The 24105-nt window shown below is 39.8% G+C and overlaps 1 protein-coding gene across 12 annotated transcripts in view; it reads right to left on the bottom strand.

Moving 5' to 3' along the window:
- Window positions 1-24105, bottom strand: part of ADAMTS3 (ADAM metallopeptidase with thrombospondin type 1 motif 3) — a 320013-nt gene that overhangs the window by 43784 nt on the left and 252124 nt on the right. For 9 of the 12 annotated variants that reach the window (XM_089302657.1, XM_070048039.2, XM_089302658.1 and 6 more), the window contains one exon: window positions 18359-18558. The exons of the other annotated variants lie outside the window; for them this stretch is intronic. In XM_089302657.1, the coding sequence (XP_089158783.1) occupies window positions 18359-18558 (200 nt within the window). The remainder of the gene's footprint in view (window positions 1-18358; window positions 18559-24105) is intronic. 12 annotated transcript variants of the gene reach the window in all.

The raw sequence follows: 24105 nt of genomic DNA, 5'->3' as shown, positions 1-24105 counted from the left end.
CATACTAGCAGGAATGAGAAAGGTAGAGTTGGTTGGTTAGGTTACAAAGTTCTTAGCTGTTCCCAAAGAACAAGTACTCCACATTTGTCACAATAGCTAAATGAAAAATAAAAAAAAGTCACTGAAATTTGACTTGAGATTCAGGAGATTTTGACAGTAGGTGTAGCAAACCTAAGGCTTGCAAGGGAAAGACAGGCATAATCCCATAGAGAAGCCTTAAAAGAAATCTAATTCAAGAATGCTCTAATAAAGGAAATTTGTAAATAGTAACATTTTTACTTCCCCCACTAACCAACAAAAAGACTTGAGAAATCTCAACTGAATGTTTCAAGAGTTCAACGTGACAGAACAGAACACTTTAAGCAACCAAGGCCTCAAATGTCAACTGAAGGTGTATTTACTGCCTTTATAGGTGGCATTAAAAAAAAAAGAAAGAATAGTGAAGATGAAGGTACAAAAAACCCAAGACTGTATTAAAAATGACAAACTGGGGAGTATGTGCTGAGAAATTAAGATGTTCCTGTCCCACGTCTGAGGTCTGGCTCTCAGTTCAAGCTCCTTACTTCAGCTTCCTACCAATGTACACACTAAAACACAGTAGTGAATGCTCGGGAAACTGGGATCCTACCACTCATTTGGGAGACTTGGATTATGTTTCCAACTCTTGGCACCAGTCCAGCTCTGGCCATTGCAGGCATCTAGGGAATGAACAAGCAAATGGGAGCTCTATTTTCTCTGCATCTCAAATTTTAAAAAATTTGAAAAATAAGTGGATCAAAATATTTTTAAAATGACATAGTTCAACAAGAGAAAATGTATTGTTCTTTTAAGTGGAAAAATGCATATATATAAATAAACATTTAAAAACCTACTCACACACACGTGCACCCACACACAGGGAAAATGGTGAAGTTTAATACCTGTATGAAGTATGTCAAGTAGTTACAAAAAAGAAAAGAATACTTGTAGTGAACTCTCGCGTTGCATAGGTGTGCAGGGGAAGGTATCTAACACCCAAATCCTCACATTCTAGGTTAGAGAGCACCTGCAGGATTGAGTTCATTTCTCTATGCTAGTCTTTCAGAGAAGTATTTGACAAATATGAATAGATTCAGAGAAGAACAAATAACAAGATGCCCAGAAAATGTTTCAGGGAATGAGTAAGTGGAGGCACACGTTGGTTACCAGCCTGCACATTAGACATGGTCTCAGGAAAATCCTTGTCTGACCCCTCTTTGCCTGTGAGATTTCATCATTAAGAAATGGCTTCAAAGAATTATGGCATGTTTTTAGTAGAATGTGGTTGAAAAGTAAAAGCATTTGATACATATTTTTTAAAACTTTGAGAGCAATGCTAGTAAATGAACAAAATTTAAGAATACTAAAAGCTAATAAAGTTGGGTTGGAAAAGTAGGCTAATGTCTGGAGAAGAGGAGTGACAGAGGGTAGAAGGCACAGCCCTTACAAAATAGCAGTGATGACCAGACGACTATACTGTAACATTTATAACACATACATATATGTAACAGGAAACATGTACATGAGAAATCTCAGAATATAACATTAAGAAAAAGTGGTAAACACGACAAACAGCTTGTGATATGAGTTAGTGTGAAATGTCTAGGCATCACTCAAAATTAGTGAATTCATCTGTACTTGCAATTTTAAAAATCAACACATGCCAAGGAAGTATGATGAACAAAATTCTTGTTCCCAGTAGCAACACTACATTAAAAAATCAATGAAAAGACACTTTGAAAGGTAAATTTACCATTTACCAAAAGAAAAATATTATTTAACTGAAGTCACTATTACGCTAGGTTAATTAGAAAATGGGGGCTTGAGTGAAACCAAAATCAGCTATGAAATGTTCTCAGGCACAGCATACAGTTTGGAAACAGGGTGTAGGTAAGTTATTCTGGATAGGAATAATAAAATATAAAACTCCTTTTATAAACAAAAGTATTCTTTCCATGGGACATATTATTTTGCAAAGCACTAGATCTTATCATTGTGATTTTCAAAGCTTACAAGAATTGGTTCCTATTTTTTTTTTGAAGATTTTATTTATTTATTTGAGAAGTAGAGTTACAGATAGAGAGAGGGAGAGACAAAGGTCTTCCATCCATTGGTTCATTCCCCAAATGGCTGCTAGGCCAGAGCTGAGATGATCCGCAGCCAGGAGCCAAGAGCGTCCTTTGGGTCTCCCACATAGGTGCAGGGGCTCAAGCACTTGAGCCATCCTCCACTTCTTTCCCAGGCCATAAGCAGAGAGGTGGATTGGAAGAGGAGCAGCCAGGCATGAACCTGCACCCATATCCTATTATGCCACAGTGCTGGCCCCATGGCTCCTATTTCTTATTCACTTTTTAAAATGCTCTTAGAAACCAAGTTCATCTTTCCAGGACTTACCAATGCTAGAGATGCAGTATATACACTCTGAGACGCATAGGGTCTGACAAGTGTTGGAGGAATAACCTAGCACTAATAGGATTCCACCTCCTGGATTCTGGTCCCAGTTCTGTCACTGATAATAAGCAAGGCCAAGGGTTGGTCATTCAACCTCTCTGAGCCTACTAGGTTTTCTCTGGAAAATTTTAATCACACTTGCTCTGCCTGCTTCACAGGGTTATCACTCAAATCAAGCAAGATGTCTCATAAATGCACAAAGCAAAATACAAAGTACTTTAGCATCTCTCCACCAACTCCTGCACAAATTTTAAAGATTTGTTGATATAGCTTCAGAATACACTTCATTGGTCCCATCAGAATTTTCACTAAAAGACATGTCAGGACTCTACAATTTGAAATTTGTTAAACCCCAATCAATAAAAGATGTAAATTATAAGGAGGAATAGGCATCCAGCCTAGTGGTTAATATGTGCACTTCCCATCTGAATACTTAGGTTTGAGTCCCAGCTCCAGCTACCAATTTCAGCTTCCTATTAATCAGATTCTGGAAGGCAGCGGGTGATGGCACAAGTAGTAGGTCCCGGCTACCCTGGCCCCTGACTTTCGCTGTGGTTTTCAACCTGCCCCAGTTGGTGAGGACATTTGGGGAGTGAACTAGTGAATGGGAGCTCTATATCTGTTTGTCTCTCTGTCATTCTATTTTTTTTAATTATCAAGAAAATTATAGAAAAGTAATTTGACACTTTTTTCAAAATCAGTCTAAATGGTGTAGGAAAGCTCATTCCAGCAGATGGCAGTGTGCACACTTCAGAGAGGGAAGACAGACAGCTACTTAAAACACCTGGACAATATTTACACCCTGGTTGGTATGTCTAACTCCTCCTCTATTTACACATACAAAAAATAACTTCCCTGAAATTAAATAAAAATATTATTACAACCCAAGACAAATGCTAAATTTTCTATGTTTATTCATTTGACTCTACAAAGCAAAGGAAAATACTGTAAAATAATCTTCAGATTTTTTTTTCATGTCATCTGGTTACAATACAATATAAAAGACCTGTAGAAACCCACATGATTTTGCTGTTTTTAGGACTCAGTAATGCACATATAGAAATAACTAAAAGTATCTCAAAATGAACTAACAACTTGGACTGTCATGATCGCTTAAATAATATTTGCTAAAGTATTTTTACTATTTTTAATAGCAAGTTAATTTTTCTGAAGTAACAGCAAAGTCAACAACCAACAAAAACAGCAGCTAATATTATATAGCCCTTTCCAGGTTCTAGACCTGGTTTTCAACATTATATAAATTCAAGTAAACCCTGCAGAAGCCTTAGATGGAGATCCAAGAGAAGTAACTTGCTCAATGTCACACAGGTGACAGTGCAAGGGATGACAAACCAGGCAGTTTGACTCTAGGCAGTGGCTTTAACCATTTGGCATCTCTTTCACAGACCTGCAGACTACAGCACTACCACTATACATAGGGGACCTGGTTTTAGGACAATCAATGGTGATTCACTGTCACTGAGTTTAAGAATATGGTTTGGAAACATATTTAAAAAGAGAACTTTGGGGCCAGCGCCATGGTGCAGTAGATTAAGCCTCCGCCTGTGGTGCTGGCGTCCCATATGGGCATCGGTTCTAGTCCCGGCTGCTCCTCTTTGGATCCAGGTCTCTGCTATGACCTGGGAAAGCAGTAGAAGATGGCCCAAGTCCTTGGGCCCCTGCACCCACATGGGTGACCAGGAAGAAGCTCCTGGCTCCTGGCTTTGGATCGGTGCAGCTCTGGCTGTTGCAGCCATCTGGGGAGTGAACCAACGGAACGAAGACCTCTCTGTCTCTCCCTCTCACTGTCTGTAACTCTACCTCTCAAATAAATAAATAAAATCCTTAAGAAAAAAGAAATAGAACTTAGATTTTCAATTCCTTTTCATAATCTCCCATCATACAAATTTTAAGGAAATGAAGAGTTGGATTGTAAACATAATCTAAACAAGAATTTCTCAATGATTGATGATTGATATATTGGAATTCTAAAAAGAATTGGGGAAAGATAAAGAGGAGTTAAAGCAAATAAGTGTAAAACTTGCATTAGAAAATAAAAGGTAAAGTGAAATATAACCAGTGTTTGGGGTTATAAGAAGAACCTCAAGCCTAAACATTCTAACAAGTCACTTATTTTTGACACTATAAATGCAATCAAAGTAAATATATGCAACCTCAGCATCTTTCTACCATGTGAGGCAACCCACTGGACCCTGGGTAGATTTCCTGTTAGGTGTTCAGAGCTGAGCCCAAATTCTTTATTAAATTACCTGAAAGAAGCGTAAACAGGACATTAATTCAGTTTTCAGATGACCTTAAATTGGAAGAGATTGCCAATGATGTGAGAGAGGAAAAGGTAAAATCAAATCAAGTATTCTTTTCCTTGAAAGGAAAATTCCTCCAGGTTTGTTCCCGGACAGGACAATTTCTCCCAGGACATTTCCCTGGCAGGACAATCTGACCTGCTTTGTCCGACTAGCTGATGAACAGCTTTGTCTGACTTCAACAAAGCCACCCTCCTTTTTCTTTCAGATGGGTGGATTAGGTCTTGAGAGACCAGGGTAGTTTAGTGGTTTACATCATTGGATTTTCAGTCAGATTGCCTGAGAGTCTGAACTCAGCTATCTAACCTGAGTTATACAATTTATCTCTCTCAGTTTCTTCATCTGCAAAATGGTATAATTGTAGTGCTATCCTAGTAGACTTGCTGACAGACATATATGAGCTAGTACAAGAGAATACTTCAAAAAGTTTGTGCCAAATAGGATTAAAAAGTTAAGATTAGTATTCCTTAAATACAAGATTTCTTTGGGGAATAAATAAATAAGTTTATTTTGGTGCCAAACTATTTTGAAACCCATACAAGTGTTTTCATGATATGCATTTCCCATGAACCTCTTGAAGCACTCTCATAGGTTCAGTGCTTAAAATAATGTCTGCCTCTTACAAAGACAAATAACAAAATTATTAGCCATCATTACTACTATTAGTCATAGAAGCAAATAAACAGTACATGCATATGAATTTTTAAAATAAGAAATGCTCATTAACTGAAGTTAAACAAGTTATGACAAGATAGCCAGGGTGATTCTGGATGCGTATTAAAGAATTCTGATACACACTAAGGAAAAAGTATTGCTCGCCCAGAACTATCTTCTTATACCAATTCATTCTAAACACAATCTACTTGGGTTTTCAGCCCACACTCTACATTCCTCAGGCTCAGAGTAGGTGGGCATCTTCCAGCCTCAGCTCTCCTGCCCTCACTTTCCATCTCACACTATGACCAATTACTGTTTATTTATACTCACATTGAATATTTATGGAACAGTGGTTATGTGCCCAAATGATCTTGGGGTGGGATCTGAAAATTAATTTAGAATCTCTGTCCTTCCCAAGCATATATTGTAATGGGCATAACTGTAAGCATGAAATAAGTGAATACAAAGACACGCATTCAAGGGCATTTCAGATGAAAATATGTGCAAAGGAAAAAATTAACCTGAGTGATGAGATACAGGAGGGCAGGGAGAGAAAAAGATCTGGCACTACTTGAGATTAGGTCATCAGAGAAGAGGGACCTTTGGAAAGGAACAATATGGTCAAGTGACTATTTGAGTAGACAGCAATCCAGACAAAGGGAAGAAGTGCAGAAAGCCCAACGTGTGTTAGGAAGCTCAAATCCCTATAGTGGGCATAGTCTTACCTAAATGAAGAGTCTGAGACCTACAGAAGTTATACTTGCATGGTGTTTGGCCAACGTATCAGCAAGGCCAACATCCAACTTGGTCTAGGTGATGCCAATGCCTGCTCTCTTTTCACAACTACATTGCATGCCCTTTTCTTTCCTGTCAAATCAGAAATGTTAAGTCTCAACATTCCTACAAGGCTGTTTCCTACTTCTATATGGACAATGATTAAAAAAAAAAAAGAAAAATAAAAACAAAAACAAAGCAACCCTTCATGCTCCTTTTTTAATCTCTCCCTTCCTGGGATTTACTTTTCTTCTTCTACTAACACTGAAAAACTCATCTGAATCTTTTGCAGCATTAGGCACTATTTATCTCTGAATTCTTCAATGTTTCTGTTCTATATCTTTTGAAATATTAGCTCATCCTTGTCTGCTGATCCCATACAGTGCTTTTCCAAGTTTCATTTTTCAACCTTCTTCTTTTCTCACACACTTTACACACAGTGTTTTCACTGCTGCTTCTTTAACCAGAACCTGCAGGCTGATGAACTGCACATTTTGATCTAACCTTGATTCATCTCTATCATGGTCCACACCCATGTATTCAACTCAGTAGCAGGCCTGTCCTTTAGAAGTACAGCTTTATGTCTTAAAGCTCATTTTTTCTAACACCTGTTCTTCTGTTCTGAATAGTTGATCGCAGTTGAAGTCTCAGTCATTCCTGATTCAGTCCTCTTCTTTAAGTTACTCCATCATCGAGCCCTACAGGCATCTCTCTCCTGTTGCCACCTTCATGCTCAGCAGCTTAGTATGTATCCAACTCACTTGTACTGCAGCAACTGTTCAAACTTTTATAAAGGTCTGTATTTCAGTGATTTGGGTCCATTCTGTTAGCCCTCCAGGAAGAAAGACTTTAAGGTCTAGATAGATGTTTTCAATAAACATGAATCCAGTCTTTCATGTTAATTATGCATTTACCTCACTGAAGTAACAAAGGAGCTTTGCAAGGAACAAAATAGGCAGTGAACTAGCTGCAAAGTGCTACAAACTCTTCTGACCTTGGTAAAAATGAGCTAAAACGAAAAACCCAGGAAGTACTGATTATTTTCCTTCATGAATGAAAAACAGAGTTCTCTCTGCAAGGTAAAAAACTGGTTGTATGTTCAAGGATCCTGGGAAAAGATAAAGACTGGAGTAAGTTAGGCAAGGCAAAGGTCAGTCTAAAATCCCAAGAAATGGGCATGTGTGGACCTCAAGAAGGAAATTAGAGGTTGCAAAACCAAAGGAGAAAGGGGGCAGTGAACAGTGCTCCAGAAAAATCACAGGCACTTTTTAGGTAGCAACATTGTCTGTATGCTGTTGGGTTCATTTAATTTGTTTTTTTGTTTGTTTTGTTTTTTGACAGGCAGAGTGGACAGTGAGAGAGACAGATAGAGAGAAAGGTCTTCCTTTTTTCGTTGGTTCACCCCCCAGTGGCTGCTGCGGCTGGCGTGCCGCAGCCGGCGCACCATGCTGATCCGTAGCCAGGAGCCAGGTGCTTCTCCTGGTCTCCCATGCGGGTGCAGGGCCCAAGCACTTGGTCCATCCTTCACTGCTTTCCCAGGCCACAGCAGAGAGCTGGACTGGAAGAGGGGCAACCGGGACAGAATCTGGTGCCCCAACCGGGACTAGAACGCGGTGTGCTGGCGCAGCAGGCAGAGGATTAGCCTATTAAGCCACAGCGCCGGCCTGGGTTCATTTAATTTGCAATGTGAGGACTTGCTCCTGGAAATATGGGCCCAGGACAGTCTTGGGAAGGTGTGAATGTTTATACAAGGGTGGCTTGAATAGATGTGTGCGCCCTGCAATGTTTCCTTGAGGCAGTATGTTCAATATGATGACAGTCTGTTGAGATAGGCATGCATAGTATACACAATGGGGAATGCAGACCCAGAGAAATCATGGTAAGCCCTCTATTTCTGGTACTGAGATTCTATGTGTCTATGTTCATAGTCCAGTGTCTAACAGTCTCAGTCCTCCAAATTATTCTAAAGCATCCAGAATTCCTTTTGAAGACACAGACTGATTTCTTTAAAACCTGTAGAAGTCTTCATTAACAAGATAACAACCAAAGTCCTTAGGATGTTACATATGATTTTCTAAAGTCGCCCCCAGCTTCTCTATGCAGCATCTTCCTCTGTCCTCTCCCGTAAATACCCTTCCATGTTATCATGCAGACAAATCCAGAGTAGTTCCCAAACACCATGGATAACACCTTGAGCATCTTGTTACAAGCTGTCCCCCACGTTCCAACCTAGCAGGGACATGCCAACTCATTCTCTCAGGTCCAGCTCAGAGGACACATCTTCCAGGAGGACTTCATCAGCCATTGATTGGCATTGCTTTCCAGCCACATCCCCTCATTTTCAATCCATGTTTACATAGTGCATTGTGGCTGAATCCTTTGAAGAAATTATCACATTTGATTGGTATTATGTTTATTTTAACTTTTAGAATCAGTTCCCTGTGGAAAAGTCCTAAGGTTTATTAATTTTTGCCTCCCAAGAATCTAACATGACTTGGCCTAAGGGAGGCTAGTCATGCTAGGTTAAAAATAATGCCCAGAGCACTGATGTGAAATCAAGTCTAAGAAATAATTGCAGATATTGATCCCAAATGGAAAAATGCTACATTATTTGCTAGTTGTCTGAATATATATACCCTCCAGATAAAATTGCCTTGTCTCACATTTAGTGTTTTCAGAAACACTGGTTATGAAATCAAAGGCAGTATATTGATTTAGTCATCATTAAGTAACCAGTAACCAAACATATTTGCTAACCCTTAAACAAGTCCATTATAGAACCACAGCACTTCTGGGGAGTTTGTATTTTCTGTAAAGAAATATTGGGAATCCTGTCAACACATTTATGCTGCTATTAGTTTATTTTCCAACATAAGTAACCAATCTCAAGATACAAAAGAATCAATCTTTAGTTATTTATGATTTCTTGGAAGTATAAGGCTGCATTTTTGTACTGGGAGGCATTATTTCAAATGATTTATTTTCGTTTTCTTTCACAAATCTGGAAATTAAGGCATAGACTCAATTTTCTGAACTGCCACTGAATATGTTAGTGACACAACAGAACAGAAGATTGCTGCATAGATCTCAGTAAATGACAAGGATACCTGCTACAACAACAGAGTGATGCTGACAGGGAACATGTGGCACTGTGAAAGTAAGACATCTATTTTTTTTTTTTTTTTTTGACACAAAGAGTGGACAGTGAGAGAGAGAGAAACAGGGAGAAAGGTCTTCCTTTTCCCTTAGTTCACCCCCAATGGCCACTGCAGCATGCGCGCTGTGGCTGGCGCACTGCACTGATCCGAAGTCAGGAGCCAGGTGCCTCTCCTGGTCTCCCATGTGGGTGCAGGGCCCAAGCACTTGGGACATCCTCCACTGCACTTCCGGGCCACAGTAGAGAGCTGGACAGGAAGAGGGGAAACTGGGACGGAATCTGGCGCCCCAACCGGGACTAGAACCCAGGGTGCCGGTGCCACAGGCAGAGGATTCGCCTATTTTTTAATTTGTTTTTATTTTTATTTTTTGAAAGGCAGAGTGGACAGTGAGAGAGAGAAACAGAGAGAAAGGTCTTCCTTTGTCGTTGGTTCACCATCCAATGGCCGCGGCTGGCGCGCTGCATCCAGCGCACCGCGCTGATCCGATGGCAGGAGCCAGGTACTTATCCTGGTCTCCCATGGGGTGCAGGGCCCAAGCACTTGGGCCATCCTCCACTGCACTCCTGTGACACAGCAGAGAGCTGGCCTGGAAGAGGGGCAACCGGGACAGAATCCAGCGCTCCGACCGGGACTAGAACCTGGTGTGCTGGCGCCACAAGGCAGAGGATTAGCCTAGTGAGTTGCGGCGCTGGCCGACATCTATTCTCTTAACCACCAAAACCTGTCCACCCTCCTGCCAGACTTTTAAACTAGATAGCTAACTGGATTGATTCAACCAGGAAGAAACTGTATCATCATTTCAATGATTTGAGTATTATAATATTGCACAGAAGCAGGTAAAACAATTTTCTCTGGCAAGGGATATATGTAGGGGTCTTCAAAAAGTTCACAGAAATGTCAATTATAGGCTGGCGCCACGGCTCAATAGGATAATCCTCTGCCTGCGGCGCCGGCACACTGTGTTCTAGTCCTGGTCGGGGCGCCAGATTCTGTCCTGGTTGTTTCTCTTCCGGTCCAGCTCTCTTCTGTGGCCCGGGAGTGCAGTGGAGGATGGCCCAAGTGCTTGGGCCCTGCACCCACATGGGAGACCAGGAGAAGCACCTGGCTCCTGGCTTCGGATCAGTGCGGTGCGCTGGCTGCAGCATACCAGCCTCAGCGGCCACTGGAGGGTGAACCAACGGTAAAGGAAGACCTTTCTCTCTGTCTCTCTCTCTCACTGTCCACTTTGCCTGTAAAAAAAAAAAAAAAAAGTAAAAAAAAAAAAAGTAAAAAAAAAAGTGAATTATGAAAAACTAATGCATGCATTTCAAAATATTTTTGCATCAAATAAGCATCCTTTAATTCAGTTTTCCATGAACATTTTTAAGTGCTTTCATCAAACATTTCAAACTTCTAATGAGAGAGAAGACCAGGGAGGGTACGGGGCTCATAAGTCAGAGGTATCCATCTGGGCTTCAGCCTCGACTCTGCTACATGTGAATTGTCTGATACTGGCAATTCACCTCACTTTAAATGCCAGTCTCATCTGTGAACTCAGGCTAAAAATGAGCACATTTAGGAATTGAAGAATACTGAATAATTCCTGTAAACTTTTGAGAAGAGAATCCGAGCACAGCAAGGCTAAAAAGGTGTAAATCTTCATTCTTAAATACCTTCAAAGACTGCATCTCTAACATTGATTCCACATAACCCCATAAAAGGCATCATTATCCAAGAGAATGTTTGAGCCAAAAATGTGGAAATAACTGGATTCCTCTCTTTTCCTCAGTCCATTATTGATCCACTGGCAAATCCTACTGATTTCATCATAAGTTCTCCATTATTAGGATAATCACTATTGTCCAGCTATCATCTCTTGCCAACATGTTTGCAGTTAATTTCCAATGAGTCCCCAGACTTCTGTGATCTACTTTTGTCAAGGTGCAGAAAACAGAGACAGGGACAGGAGACTGGGCAGTGGGTGGAAGGGAGGCGGGGAGAGGGAGAGAGAGTAACTTCTATCGAAAACTTTGCACTGCACTTAAAATTGCACTTCTACAGCCCACAAGGTAACTATCTTCTAGCCCCATGCGACTTCTTGTACAGCAGATTAGAGCCACAATGGCCTTCTTTTAGTTACTGAAACACATGCCATTGTTCAATGGCTCTGTTTTACTTTAAGTCTCAATTTAACCATCACTTCTTGAGACAAGGCTTTCTGGTCCACCATTTCTCTACATAACCTTTAGTCAGCCATTTTCCCCATCATTCTCTTTTCTAGCAAACAATTTTGCATCCAGAATACCTCTTACATAATCTATGATGTGTTTATTTGATTTTCTAAGCAGTCTGTAATCTCAGAGCAGGAAATTTTGTTTTGTTTTGCTATTGTGTGGCATTCACCTCTGTATACCTGGAATACAGTATTAAAATATATGTTAGAAATTAAATCAATTAAAATTTTATCACTTGTCTACTATATTGAAGACATTGTTTTTGATGTTGTAAATATGAAGATAAAAATATGCTTAATAACTGCATTCAAGGAGTAAACAATCTATTGGAGGATTTTCAAGGATCTACAAATTACACTAAGGTGGAAATAATTTGGGAAGATTCACAGGAGCTGATAGTTGATCCTGATCTTAACAAATGAAATGCTACCAGAAATTATAGAAAGGGGGGCAGGGAAAAGAATAAAGGAAAGTAGGTTATTTTGAGAACAAAGAGCAAAGGCATGGGAGTGGACTGTAATTGCCACCATATCCATTACTCAATGCCTTGGTTTTAACTCAGTACAAAAATTTTGAAAAGATGAGCTTTGCCCAAAGCCGATATATCTTATTTCCTTGAATCAAAAATGGACACTCTAATCAAAACATTATAGGAGATATGTGCTATTTCTCCATACATGAAATGAAGAGGTTACATTAACACACCTGTTAAAGTCTTCCCAAAAGCAAAGGACCATGATTCTTATTTTTTTTTCTCTTCATTCATAAGCATCTTAGGAGCAGGAAACATTGTACTGATGGTTCACTAAATGCTTAATGCATTCATTCACTTTTACATAGATAGCATAGGTTCGATATTCTATTGGTAGTCTCATTATATGTGAATTTAAAATCCCAATAGTAATTTATTAATAATTGTGACAATCACTACTTTATGGATGATTAGACAAGAAACAAGACAAGTAGTTTCATTTTAGTCAATCTTGGAACAGTCAATATTTCTCTAAACTTTGCTTTATTCTAAGTGAATATATTAAACAGGAAGAACTCAGAGGCAAAGAAAGGATGACAAAAAAAAGTGATGCCTTTTAGACATTATCACCAAAATGTATATAAATGGACATATAAAGAAAGAGAAGTGTCAGTGATTCAAAAAGCAAGACGAATCATGGCAAATGCTAGTTATGTGTGCAGAGAGAAATTCTAGTTTCTACAAAGGACCGGAATAAACACATATCTTTTAAGTCCAAATCGTTAACTTTCATTTAATAATTTGATAAAATAATTAATATGTTCTAGTACAACAAAATGCCACGACACAACACCACTAACTTGTACTCCTTTCAAATAAAACATTAAAATGTAGAGGAGTTGTTTTTACTTCATCATCTTTACTAAATTTTTGTGCTTCCTGTTCTTAAATTGCCAAGAACAGGTGCTGTGGCGTAGCAGGTAAAGCTGCCTCCTGTAGGGCTGGCATCCCAAATGGGTACCCATTCGAGTCCTGGCTACTTTTCTTCCGATCCAGTTCTCTGCTATGGCCTGGGAAAGCAATAGAAGATGGCCCAAGTGCTTGGCCCCTGCACGTGCATGGGAGACTCGGAAGAAGCTCCTGGCTTCGGATCAGCACAGCTCCAGCCGCTACAGCCATCTGGGGAGTGAACCAGTGGATGGAAGACTTCTCTCTACCTCTGCCTCTCTGTAACGCTACCATTCAAATACATAAATAAATATAAAAAAATTGCCAAGAACAAAAGGGTAAAAACCTCTCAGGGTAAAATACTGTGGAAACCAACATATGATTTTTGAGGAATGGGAAATTTGGAAAAATTCTAACAAACCCTAGACAGTGACATTCTTGACCAAACTATAAAGACTTTCCTGAGAAACTTATATATTAATGTTATTTTTCTAAAATTTAAACTTCCCTTTGAAAAGTCATTCAAATCATCTTAATTGACTACATATCCAAACTCATTCCAATTCCAAAAATATTTGTTGCAGTTTCTTCGGTCTGTTTACTTTTATAGGTGCTGTCTAAATACCCAAAGCAGAACTGGTGGATAATTACCACCAATTTTTGAGTGGTTTCCTTGCAATAATGTTTTATATAAAAATTTGTATTATAGGCCATATCTAAAAATGAGCAGACTCTCAGAGCCATATGCATGCAATAAATACATGAAAAAAAGAGCCTATACTCATCTCTGTCCAGTGTTTCTGAATGAGTTTTTAGAACATAGCCACAGGCCGGTGCCGCGGCTCAATAGGCTAATCCTCCGCCTTGCGGCACCAGCATACCAGGTTCTAGTCCTGGTCGGGGCGCCGGATTCTGTCCCGGTTGCCCCTCTTCCAGGCCAGCTCTCTGCTATGGCCCGGGAGTGCAGTGGAGGATGGCCTAGGTCCTTGGGCCCTGCACCCACATGGGAGACCAGGAGAAGCACCTGGCTCCTGGCTTCAGATCAGTGCAGTGCACCGGCTGCAGCGCGCCGGCCGTGGCAGCCATTGGAGGGTGAACCAGCGGCAAAGGAAAACCTTTCTCTCTCTCTCTCTCTCTCTCTCACTGCCCACTCTGCCTGTAAAAAAAAAAAAAAAAAAAAAAAAAAAAGCCACAGGTTCCCTGAATCTAGAATAGCCTCACCGTAGTATAGTTCAAGAGATCAATAGATCAATAAAAAGCTCTGCATGCAAACAATTAACATATTTGTGCAAAATGTAATAGAATTTTATGCCAATACTGGAATTTTTCATAAACATTTTATTGATTTTTAAATTACTTGGTTACAATTCTGGATTTGAAATGTTTTCAGAGAACCTTAACTGAACCAATATGATTCTTGCTTTCTCTTTCTCTTCAACAGATTCCTAAATCAACACAGTCCCAGCAGAATAAGTACAGGAGATATATCTGACGAATACAAAATCCCCCTGGTGTTCATCGCCTTCCTATTGTCATGCTTCAGCTTTGGCTCAGCCCTCCTCAAGTCAAATAAATAAAAAATAAAAAGACCATAGTTGTGAAGAAAATAGGCAAGGGCCATAAATAATAATCAAAAAATTATATTTATGTGTGTGTGTGTGTTTGTGTGTTTATGTGAGGGAAACTGACGTGTCAGAACTTGATTGATGTTACAACTATTGTATGTATGCCTGCTAAACAGTGGTCTTTCTGCTTTTAATTTGTTGAAATCTTTACTTAGCGGAACATTAAGCCTATGATTATAAATTAATTTAAAACATGCTATCACGAAAGTTATAAAACAAAGAAAGGGAAATGGAGGGATGGAGGGAAGTATCACTCTGTTCTTGGGATTGTATCTATGAATTACTTCTAATTTGTTCTCTTTATATTAAGAAAAAATTTAAATCAACATTAATCAAATGAAAAGATGTTGAACTTCAAATAGCCCAAATTTTAAATTGTCACAGAATCATTTAATTTACATAAATACATGATTCTTAACACTCTTGTATGACAGATTTAAACCAGAGACTGAGAAAACACTGTATGTGCTGCAAAACTGAAAGTGCCCGTGGTCATCGGTTTTGCTGCAAATATTATAACCTTTGAAGGTTAAAAACAAAATAAATGAAACAAGGGATGCACTACATCACAGGTTCCTTTATGTATTTATTTTTAATTTTTCATTCTGAAATAATTTCAGACTTAGACAAAACGCAGTGAAACACGTACAAAGAATTTCCATATACCCTTCACCCCACTTCTCCAAGTGTTAAAAGTTCCTCCATTTTTTTTTCTTTGATGACCTTGATACTATTTTTAAAAATTTACTTGAGAGAGAGAGGTGTGGGTGGGTGGGGCATTGGGTGGGCTTGGTGGAGACAGGTTGGGAGATAGAGAATGAGACGGAAGAACAGGAAGAGGGAGAGCTCTTACTTACTGTTTCCTTACTCTAATGTCCCCAACAATTGGGGCTGAGCCTAAAGAAGGTCAGGAGCTGGGAATGCAATCCAGGTCTCCCTCTTGGGTGGCAGGAACTCAACTACTTGAGTCATCACTGCTTTCTGCCTTAGCAGGAAGTTGGAGTTAGAAGCCAAAGCCAGATACTGAACCCAGGCACTCCAAGGCAGAGGTGCCAACCACTAGGCTAAATGCCTGCCCTCCAGCTTTGTGATGAATTACAAAATTATAAACATCTCAATGAATCAATTTTTTAAACACATAAACCAAGAGCAAGGAAGTTTCCTGATTTATCCAAAGTCACATAGTCAACCAGAACTAGACATAAAACTAGGCCTCATCCTCCTAGCCTCAATTTAATAGTCTGACCATTTCATTATTGGATGACTATCATTTCTCCCTTTCCTGAAGTATTGTGACATCTATAATATAATACTTGTGATACAAGTCTTAATAATACCATCCCTTTTACTAACATATTTTTTTTTCAACTTCTCTTTCCTCCTCAATTATTCGGAAGATCTGTGAGAAGGACCACATCAAATTTCTTTTGCAAAACTCCAACAGCCTTAGGGAGTTCTGAGCACCAGTCAGGAATGTGACAAGTCTATGCTGATCTGCCTGGTTCCCTAGTGGTAGGAAACAGTCCAGGGGTAGAATGAATGATGCAAATGAGCACAGGAGCTCCAGGGGAAGTTCAGATTTCAGATGATTTAGGAAGTATATTTGACATAGAAAATCAAAATACAATTGTATAGTTATGTGCTGGTATATATCACTGTGCAAAGCACATGACTTATATTTAATCCTTGAATCCTTGCAACACTATAGCTGTTCTCATTATAAAGATAGGGAGCCTGCAGCAGGCCAAGCAGCCCGCCCAATGCTAAACAACCAGTAAGTCATACACTAAGTTAACAGTCAAAAGTTGGAAATGGTCATGTAATTCACCAACAATGATCCTCTGTACACACCTATTGCCAAGGCAAGAATTTCTTTTGTGTGTGTTCCTTTGTCTTCCTAATAAGAATCAGTGCGAGTAAACAAGCAAATTTTAAATTTGAATTTGAGTTTGAATGCGAATTTCTATACTCATTTTCCCCTTCACTATGGTATACTGGCAGTCATTTAAGTTGACGTCTCAATGAACAAAAATATATTTAGCATACCTAAATATTAATATAAATAAATCATGATTCATGATATCAAATTTTTTCTATTCCAGTATACTTGTTTGAAATCTATTCTTAGGCATAGCTAAAACAAAAGTAAACATTGGGGGCAGGGAACAGGTGTACAGAGAGTAGGCTCAGGTAATAAACCTGCAAGATCATTATGATATATATTTCATAATGCATCAAGTAAAATGTATAAGATATAGTGTACTACTATCTCAACTATTCTTAGACGAAGTAGCTGTTCCTATGTCATTTCTCCTCAATTGCTGTTTGCCAATTAAAAAAAAAAGAACACTGGCTTGAGGATGTGTACAAAATCTCTTCTGAATCTGATAAAGGTCATCAGGGAGCAATAAAGGACAAGCTTAAAAGCACTTTGTGAAAACTGTGCAGTGCTGTTGCCAATATTTGTGTGCTTCGTAAATACATTACCTCTGTCTTAAATTGCTGGAGGAAAAAACCACGTTTATTCTAAAGCTCTAATAACAACATTCTACATAGAGTTAGCAGGCATAAATCATTCTTCTTCCTCCAAGGATACAAAGTGATGTCAGGAAGAACAATTGCATCCTTCCTGGTCTACTTCAAGACAGAGGGACAGAGTCCTGAGCGTTTTGATGAACCAGAACAAAATGAAAATCATAATCCATGTTATAATTCCATCTCAGTATGGCTTTGAAAATGTGTCATTTGGGCCGGCGCCGCGGCTCACTAGGCTAATCCTCCGCCTTGCGGCGCCGGCACACCGGGTTCTAGTCCCGGTCGGGGCGCCGGATTCTGTCCCGGTTGCCCCTCTTCCAGGCCAGCCCTCTGCTGTGGCCAGGGAGTGCAGTGGAGGATGGTCCAGGTGCTTGGGCCCTGCATCCCATGGGAGACCAGGAAAAGCACCTGGCTCCTGGCTCCTGCCATCGGATCAGCGCGGTGCGCCGGCCGCAGCGCGCCGGCCGCGGCGGCCATTGGAGGGTGAACCAACGGCAAAAGGAAGACCTTTCTCTCTGTCTCTCTCTCTCACTGTCCACTCTGCCTGTAAAAAAAAAAAAAAAAAAAAAAAAAAAAAAAAAAAAAAAAATGTGTCATTTGGAAAACTATTTGATCAACCAACCAGAATGCTTGCTTTGCATTCCCTTTATCTTTGCATTCTTGTTTGTTTTTTGATTTTTTATTTTTGACAGGCAGAGTGGACAGTGAGAGAGACAGAGAAAGGTCTTCCTTTGTGCCGTTGGTTCACCCTCCAATGGCTGCCACGGCCGGCGCGCTGCAGCCAGCGCACTGTACTGATCCAATGGCAGGAGCCAGGTGCTTCTCCTGGTCTCCCATGTGGGTGCAGGGCCGAAGGACTTGGGCCATCCTCCACTGCCTTCCCGGGCCACGGCAGAGAGCTGGCCTGGAAGAGGGGCAACTGGGACAGAATCCGGAGCCCAGACTGGAACTAGAACCCGGTGTGCCGGCGCCGCAAGGCGGAGGATTAGCCTATTGAGCCACGGCGCTGGCTGCATTCTTGTTTTGGAATACGTAGATCAATATGCACATTTAATGCAGTTATACACATTTGGGAAGTGGGGCATAATCATGGAAGCTCTCACACAGGTTTCCAAAGGACACAAACAAAGCAAGAGAAGTGAAGGGAAAGATGAAAAGGCCTCAGAAAGGAGTCGCTACTCACAATGTTCATCAGGGTGAGGAGGTAGTTTTGGACGTGCTCTTTGCCATGGAAACGGACCACAGAGTCATCCACACCCAGCAGCACCTCGATGTTGTAATCGTTTTCTCCTGCGTGTCTGCGGCGCCTCATTGTTTCATTCAGCTGCTGGTCAATGCTGCTGTAAATTGTACCTAGATCATCAAGGCCTTCCACATCGGACTCTATCAGGAAAGAAAAGGAACCCAGGTGTTTCAGTTTACCCAAAGGGCCTTCTAATAACTTCTGAGTATAGTGAATCTTCCCCGGGGGGCCATCATTAAAATCTATAATCACGTAGATGCTTCTTTAAAGTATAGCCTTCAATAACCAGGCGCATGCAGAACTCCTATAGATTCAACATGGACCAGCAACACTGAGGGTAAAATAATATTGCTGTACAGATAGCTGTACCACCAGGCCAGGCTGAACGCTCCATGAGGCTAACAGCAGCTTGGTCTTTCTCCTGGCTATATCCCCAGGGCACAGCAAAGGCAGTGAAGTACAAGAACACATGTTTATTCAGTAGTTGTAAACTAAAAGGAAATTATAAATAAAAATTGCATGTCACCATATTAGCAGTTTTTAACTTATGGCATTATAAAGGTGGTATATAGAATTGGTATCATATAAACTTGAATTTCTTCTCTGATAATTTTAACAAATTATAGCACAGCAATAAAAAATGTCTAGTGGGGTGATGACTGGTCAACTTCTATTACTTCTTGTGAATACTGCTGTCTAGCAGATGCTGCTAAAGAAGAAGTGCATAGACAGGTATATCTCGTTAACACTATGCAATAGTTCTCTGCATCTGCACAGGCCATCACAAGTAGAACAGGCCACCTGTCATTTCAGTAGCTGTGTATCTGAATCTATGAGATACCAGAGTAAAGGGTAAGTCTGAAAATGGCCTACATCAAAGAAAAAATAAAAGTATAAATAATTTTATGCAGTTCAAGGAATTTCATTTTATACCTTACAAATGAACATTTCATATATATTACACACACATACAGATATTTATACACAGGAAGATATATACATGTATACACATACATACTTATATACACACGTATACAGATATACATAAATAAATTTATATAGTTATACATGAGGACTTCAAAAGATTATAGAAAATAGAAATTCTGGGTCCCCAAAAGTTTGAAATAGATGGATAGTTTTTTCATAACATGTAGATTCCATGAAGTTTTCAAAGATTCCTCTTTGGTTGTGTGCCATTGACATATAGATACATATATGGAGAGAAAACACAAGAGAGATATTTTCAGGTTTTAATGAATTAGATTCTCTGCCTTCAGAGGACTGTATCTGTAGAGGAAAAAATGTTTTGTGAATTAAAAAATCATTGGATACTAAAATTAAAGAGATTATTCAAAACTGCTCATATAAAAACTGAGAGTATATTCATTTCCATTTCAAATACAAACTCAGAAAGGACATTATTTTATAAACTGCCTTTATGGCTAAAATAAGCTTGACAGAACAAATTTGACTCATGCTGTATTCGGACGTTCATTTAATGCTATGAGGGACCTGTAAGCCGTCTGATTCTGTGTCTGACAGAAATGAACATGGGTTTTCCTCTCTACCTTTGTGGCTTTAGTAAGGTCGAGGGGGAAAGGTGTCTCCTGGTCGGGAAGACTGATGGCCAAGCCCTATCCTCATTGCATCAGAAGCAGTGGAGGCAAAGATCCCACTCACACCTTTGCTACTTTAAAAAATATATATATGGAAACATCAACACACCCCTTCCATGTACAGGCAGAAGCTATGAATATGACAGTGCACGTCTGAAAGCTGTACTGTGGTTCACTTTGACCCAAGCCTAAAGGCTAGCTCATTAGGTAGGCATTTCTTCCCACAATTATATAAATACTTCTCACCACTGTCCACATCAAACAGGAAGCTTTCCCAAAAAGTTGTTTTTAAGAGCAGTAAGCACACACTGAGGGCAAGAGACTATACCTGTGCAAAGCTCTACTTTTGAACCTCAAGTCTTACCACACATTTGAGCATGTGAAAGGTTATGGCAGCCTGTGTGCTGCCAACAAACTCTTATACTGGAGTTCTCAGTTCAACATCTGTCAGACAACATCCAGGGGAAACACACTACTAGTGTCATCACATCAGCAAACCTGATGCTTGAATGAGGAAGGCTGAGTACTTATTTCAGAATGACAGTTCATTCTGCTCTAACCCACTTTTGGCTTGGTATTTGCATCGCTCTTTTGGTATCTACCTTGGTATCTGCATCTGCCTTTCTAGTAAGAGAAGAGAATCACATTTTATTGTTGTTTCTTACGGAATCTGGGAAGAAGGAGGCCTTTGTGAGTCAAGAATACTTTGGTCCCTATTTTCCTGTGTGCTATGCTATGTCCCTGTGTTCTCTTCCATGATCCCTAAAGTAAGCAAAGTCAAACACTTCAAAAAAAGACAGGGAGATAGTTTCTGGTAGTTCTTATTTACATGCAGCTTGGAGGCTGGGAAGTACTTTAGTGCAATGAATTTTCTTAGACCTTGTCTTTTACAGTGTAATAGTCAAGTGATTAGCATGGGTTTTATCATCAGACATACTTGGTTTCAAATGTTGGTAATATCATATCCTAACAGTATGATATGACTTGAGATGCCTAAGCTCTTGGATACTCAGTTGCCTCATCTGTAAAATCTGATAATACTACTTAAAGTTTGCAGAATTACATAAAATGAGTTAATGGTGGTAAAAGAATTATGCATAGAGATTAGATGTAAAGTGGTCAACAAATGGTACTTACTGCTCTATGATTTTTTTCCCCTTAAAACAAGCCTTCAGTTTGTAAAAGTCCTATAGATCGAAAATCACATACTTACAGTGCTTTTAAAAGAGATAAGTAAAACATCTGGAATTAGTTAAGGAAATTCTGCATTACTGATAACCTTCAGAAATGAGAATAGTATCTCATTTTTAGAGAACCAAAGAAATATAAGGAGAAAATAATCTAGAGTGTTTGCTTTCAGTTAAAATTAGTGTTAAGCCCAATGCTAGATGCTTGTTTAGTGGCTTCAAAATTTAATGCTAGATTGCAAAAAGTTAATTTACAGACAACACTCATCTTCTTCACTCAACAGATACAAGAGGTCTTCAGAAAGTTCATGAAAAATGCATATTTTAAAAAGATAGTCATATATAATTGTTTATAAGATTTTTATTTTATTATTTGAGAGGTAGAGGTATAGTCAGAGAGAGGGAGAGATAGACAAAGGTCTTCCATCTGGTACTTCACTACCCAAATGGCGGCAATGGCTGAAGCTGGAGATCTGAAACCAGGGGCCAAGAGCTTCTTCCCGGTCTCCCACGCAGGTGCATGGGTCCAAGGATTTAGGCCATCTTTTACTGCTTCTCCAGACCATAGCAGAGAGCTGGATCAGAAGTGGAGCAGCCGGGACTTGAACCAGTGCCCATAGGGGATGCCGGCATGGCAGGTGGTGGTTTTACCGGCTTTGCCACAGCGCCAGCCCCTATGTGTGACTTTCAAATGGTTTTAAAGATTTAGTTTATGCACTGCTGAGAAGAATGTAAAATCTTTAGCTGTAGGATTGAAAGTTCTGTATATATCTGTTAGATCCATTTGGGCTATAGTGTCATTTAAATCTACTGTATCCTTGTTGATCTTCTGTCCTGTTGATCTGTCTATTTCTGAGAGTGGAGTATTGAAGTCCCCTAGTACTATTGTATTGGGGTCTAAGTCTCCCTTTAAGTCCCTTAACAAATCTTTTAAATAAACCGGTGCCCTGTAATTAGGTGCATATACATTGATAATTGTTATATCTTCCTGTTGAATTGATCCCTTAATCATTATATAGTGTTCCTCTTTGTCTCTCTTAACAGTTTTTGTGGTAAAGTTTATGTTGTCCGATATTAAGATGGCTACGCCTGCTCTTTTTTCATTTCTGTTGGCATGGAAAGCCAAGACACTCTGGAAAAAAAAAAAAAAACCTAAATGAAAGATCTCCGCGTGTGAGATCCCAGTGGAAAGAATGGGTCATCAAAGAAGGAGGTACCTTTCTCTGAAGGGAGGAAAGAACTTCCACTTTGAACATGGCCTTGTCTAAAAATTATCAGAGTCAGTGAACTCAGGGGGCTTCCATAGCCTTGGCAGCTCATGATAAGAGCCTAGGGTGATTACTGAGGCCATAAACAAGAGTGTCAATTTGTTAAGTCAACAACAGGAGTCACTGTGCACTTACTCCTCGTGTAGGATTTCTGTCCTTAGTGTGCTGTACATTGAGATTTAATCCTATAACTAGTACTCAAACAGTATTTTTGACTTTATGTTTCTGTGTGGGAGGAAACTATTGAAACCTTTGCTTAATGTATGCTAAACTGATCTTCTGTATATAAAGAGAAACGAAAATGAATCTTGATGTGAATGGAAGGGGAGAGGAAGTGGGAAAAGGGAGGGTTGCAGGTGGGAGGGACGTTATGGGGGGAAGCCATTGTAATCCATAAGCTGTACTTTGGAAATTTATATTCATTAAATAAAAGTTAAAAAAATAAAGATTTAGTTTATTTGAAAGGCATAATTATATAAATATATATGGGGGGGGAGGGAAGGAGGGAGGGAGGGAGATATCTTCCACCCACTGGTTCACTCCCTAAATGGCTGCAACATCCAGGGTTGGGCCAGACCAAAATGGAGAGCCTGGAAGTTCTTCTGGGTCTTCCACGTGAGTGCAGGAGCCCAAGCACAGCAGCCACTTTCTGGTCTTTTCCCAGGCACATGAGCAGAGAGCTGGATTGTAAGTGGAGAATCCAGGACTCGAACTGGCACCAATATGGGATCCCAGCATTACAAGCAGCAGCTTAACACACCATGCCACAATGCCATCCCCTCAACATTTTTGCACCAAAATATACTTAATCTTTAATTACATTTTCCATTATCATTTGGAAGTGTTCTTGTATTCACTGAGTAGCCACACCTGTACACCCTGAAAAGCTGTACATCTCTCTAGGTGTCAACCCTGGGCACCACACAGTTCCATTGGATTTACATTTAGAATGCAGCCAAATTTGTTTCATGTTGCAACAATTATATAGGTTTGAATCCTTTCCACAGCTGGTAGGTTAGGCAGACTTTATCATGGTACTAGCACATGCCAGTTAGTACTAGATCACATCTTCATAAAGCCATCACAGCTTAAAAATGATGCACTCTGACAAAATCTCAGGTGTCTCTAGCTAATCCTACCACTATCTACCATCATCCCCCAATAAGATTAAGGAATAAAGCATTTAAATGTGATTATCATGCTAATCCTCTCAAAATATTTTCTAGTAAGCAGATCTGATTATAGCTGAATTGGACAGAGATGAATCACATAAACTGCAGTAGGCAAGTTCAAGAAGTGGAAACACAATGACACTGCACTGGATGTCGAAAAGTATGAAACACCACTAGTGCTCTCTTGGTATCCTGCCATTTAAGTGCTAAGGTAACAGGAATGGTGGCGGCTCAGTTGGGCAGGTGGAGAATGATTCCTGTGACAGCAGAATTAGCAAGAAAACAGAAAAATCTAGGTTAGGAAGAACTTCTAACATTTGTGCTTTCAATGGAGTACTTTAAAAAAAAATGGCCCTGAATAGGTACAGTAGTGTTACTATTCCCTGCTTTATTCCAGAAAAGTGATGTTCAGAGACTTTTTTAAGCTTCTCAGAAATATCAAAG

Source organism: Oryctolagus cuniculus, chromosome 8 (genome assembly GCF_051225735.1).
Source record: "Oryctolagus cuniculus isolate XC-2025 breed Fujian yellow rabbit chromosome 8, ASM5122573v1, whole genome shotgun sequence".
NCBI classification, from domain to species: domain Eukaryota; kingdom Metazoa; phylum Chordata; class Mammalia; order Lagomorpha; family Leporidae; genus Oryctolagus; species Oryctolagus cuniculus.
Note: the sequence above shows the minus strand (reverse complement) of the source record. Positions and strands in the feature narration are given on the sequence as shown.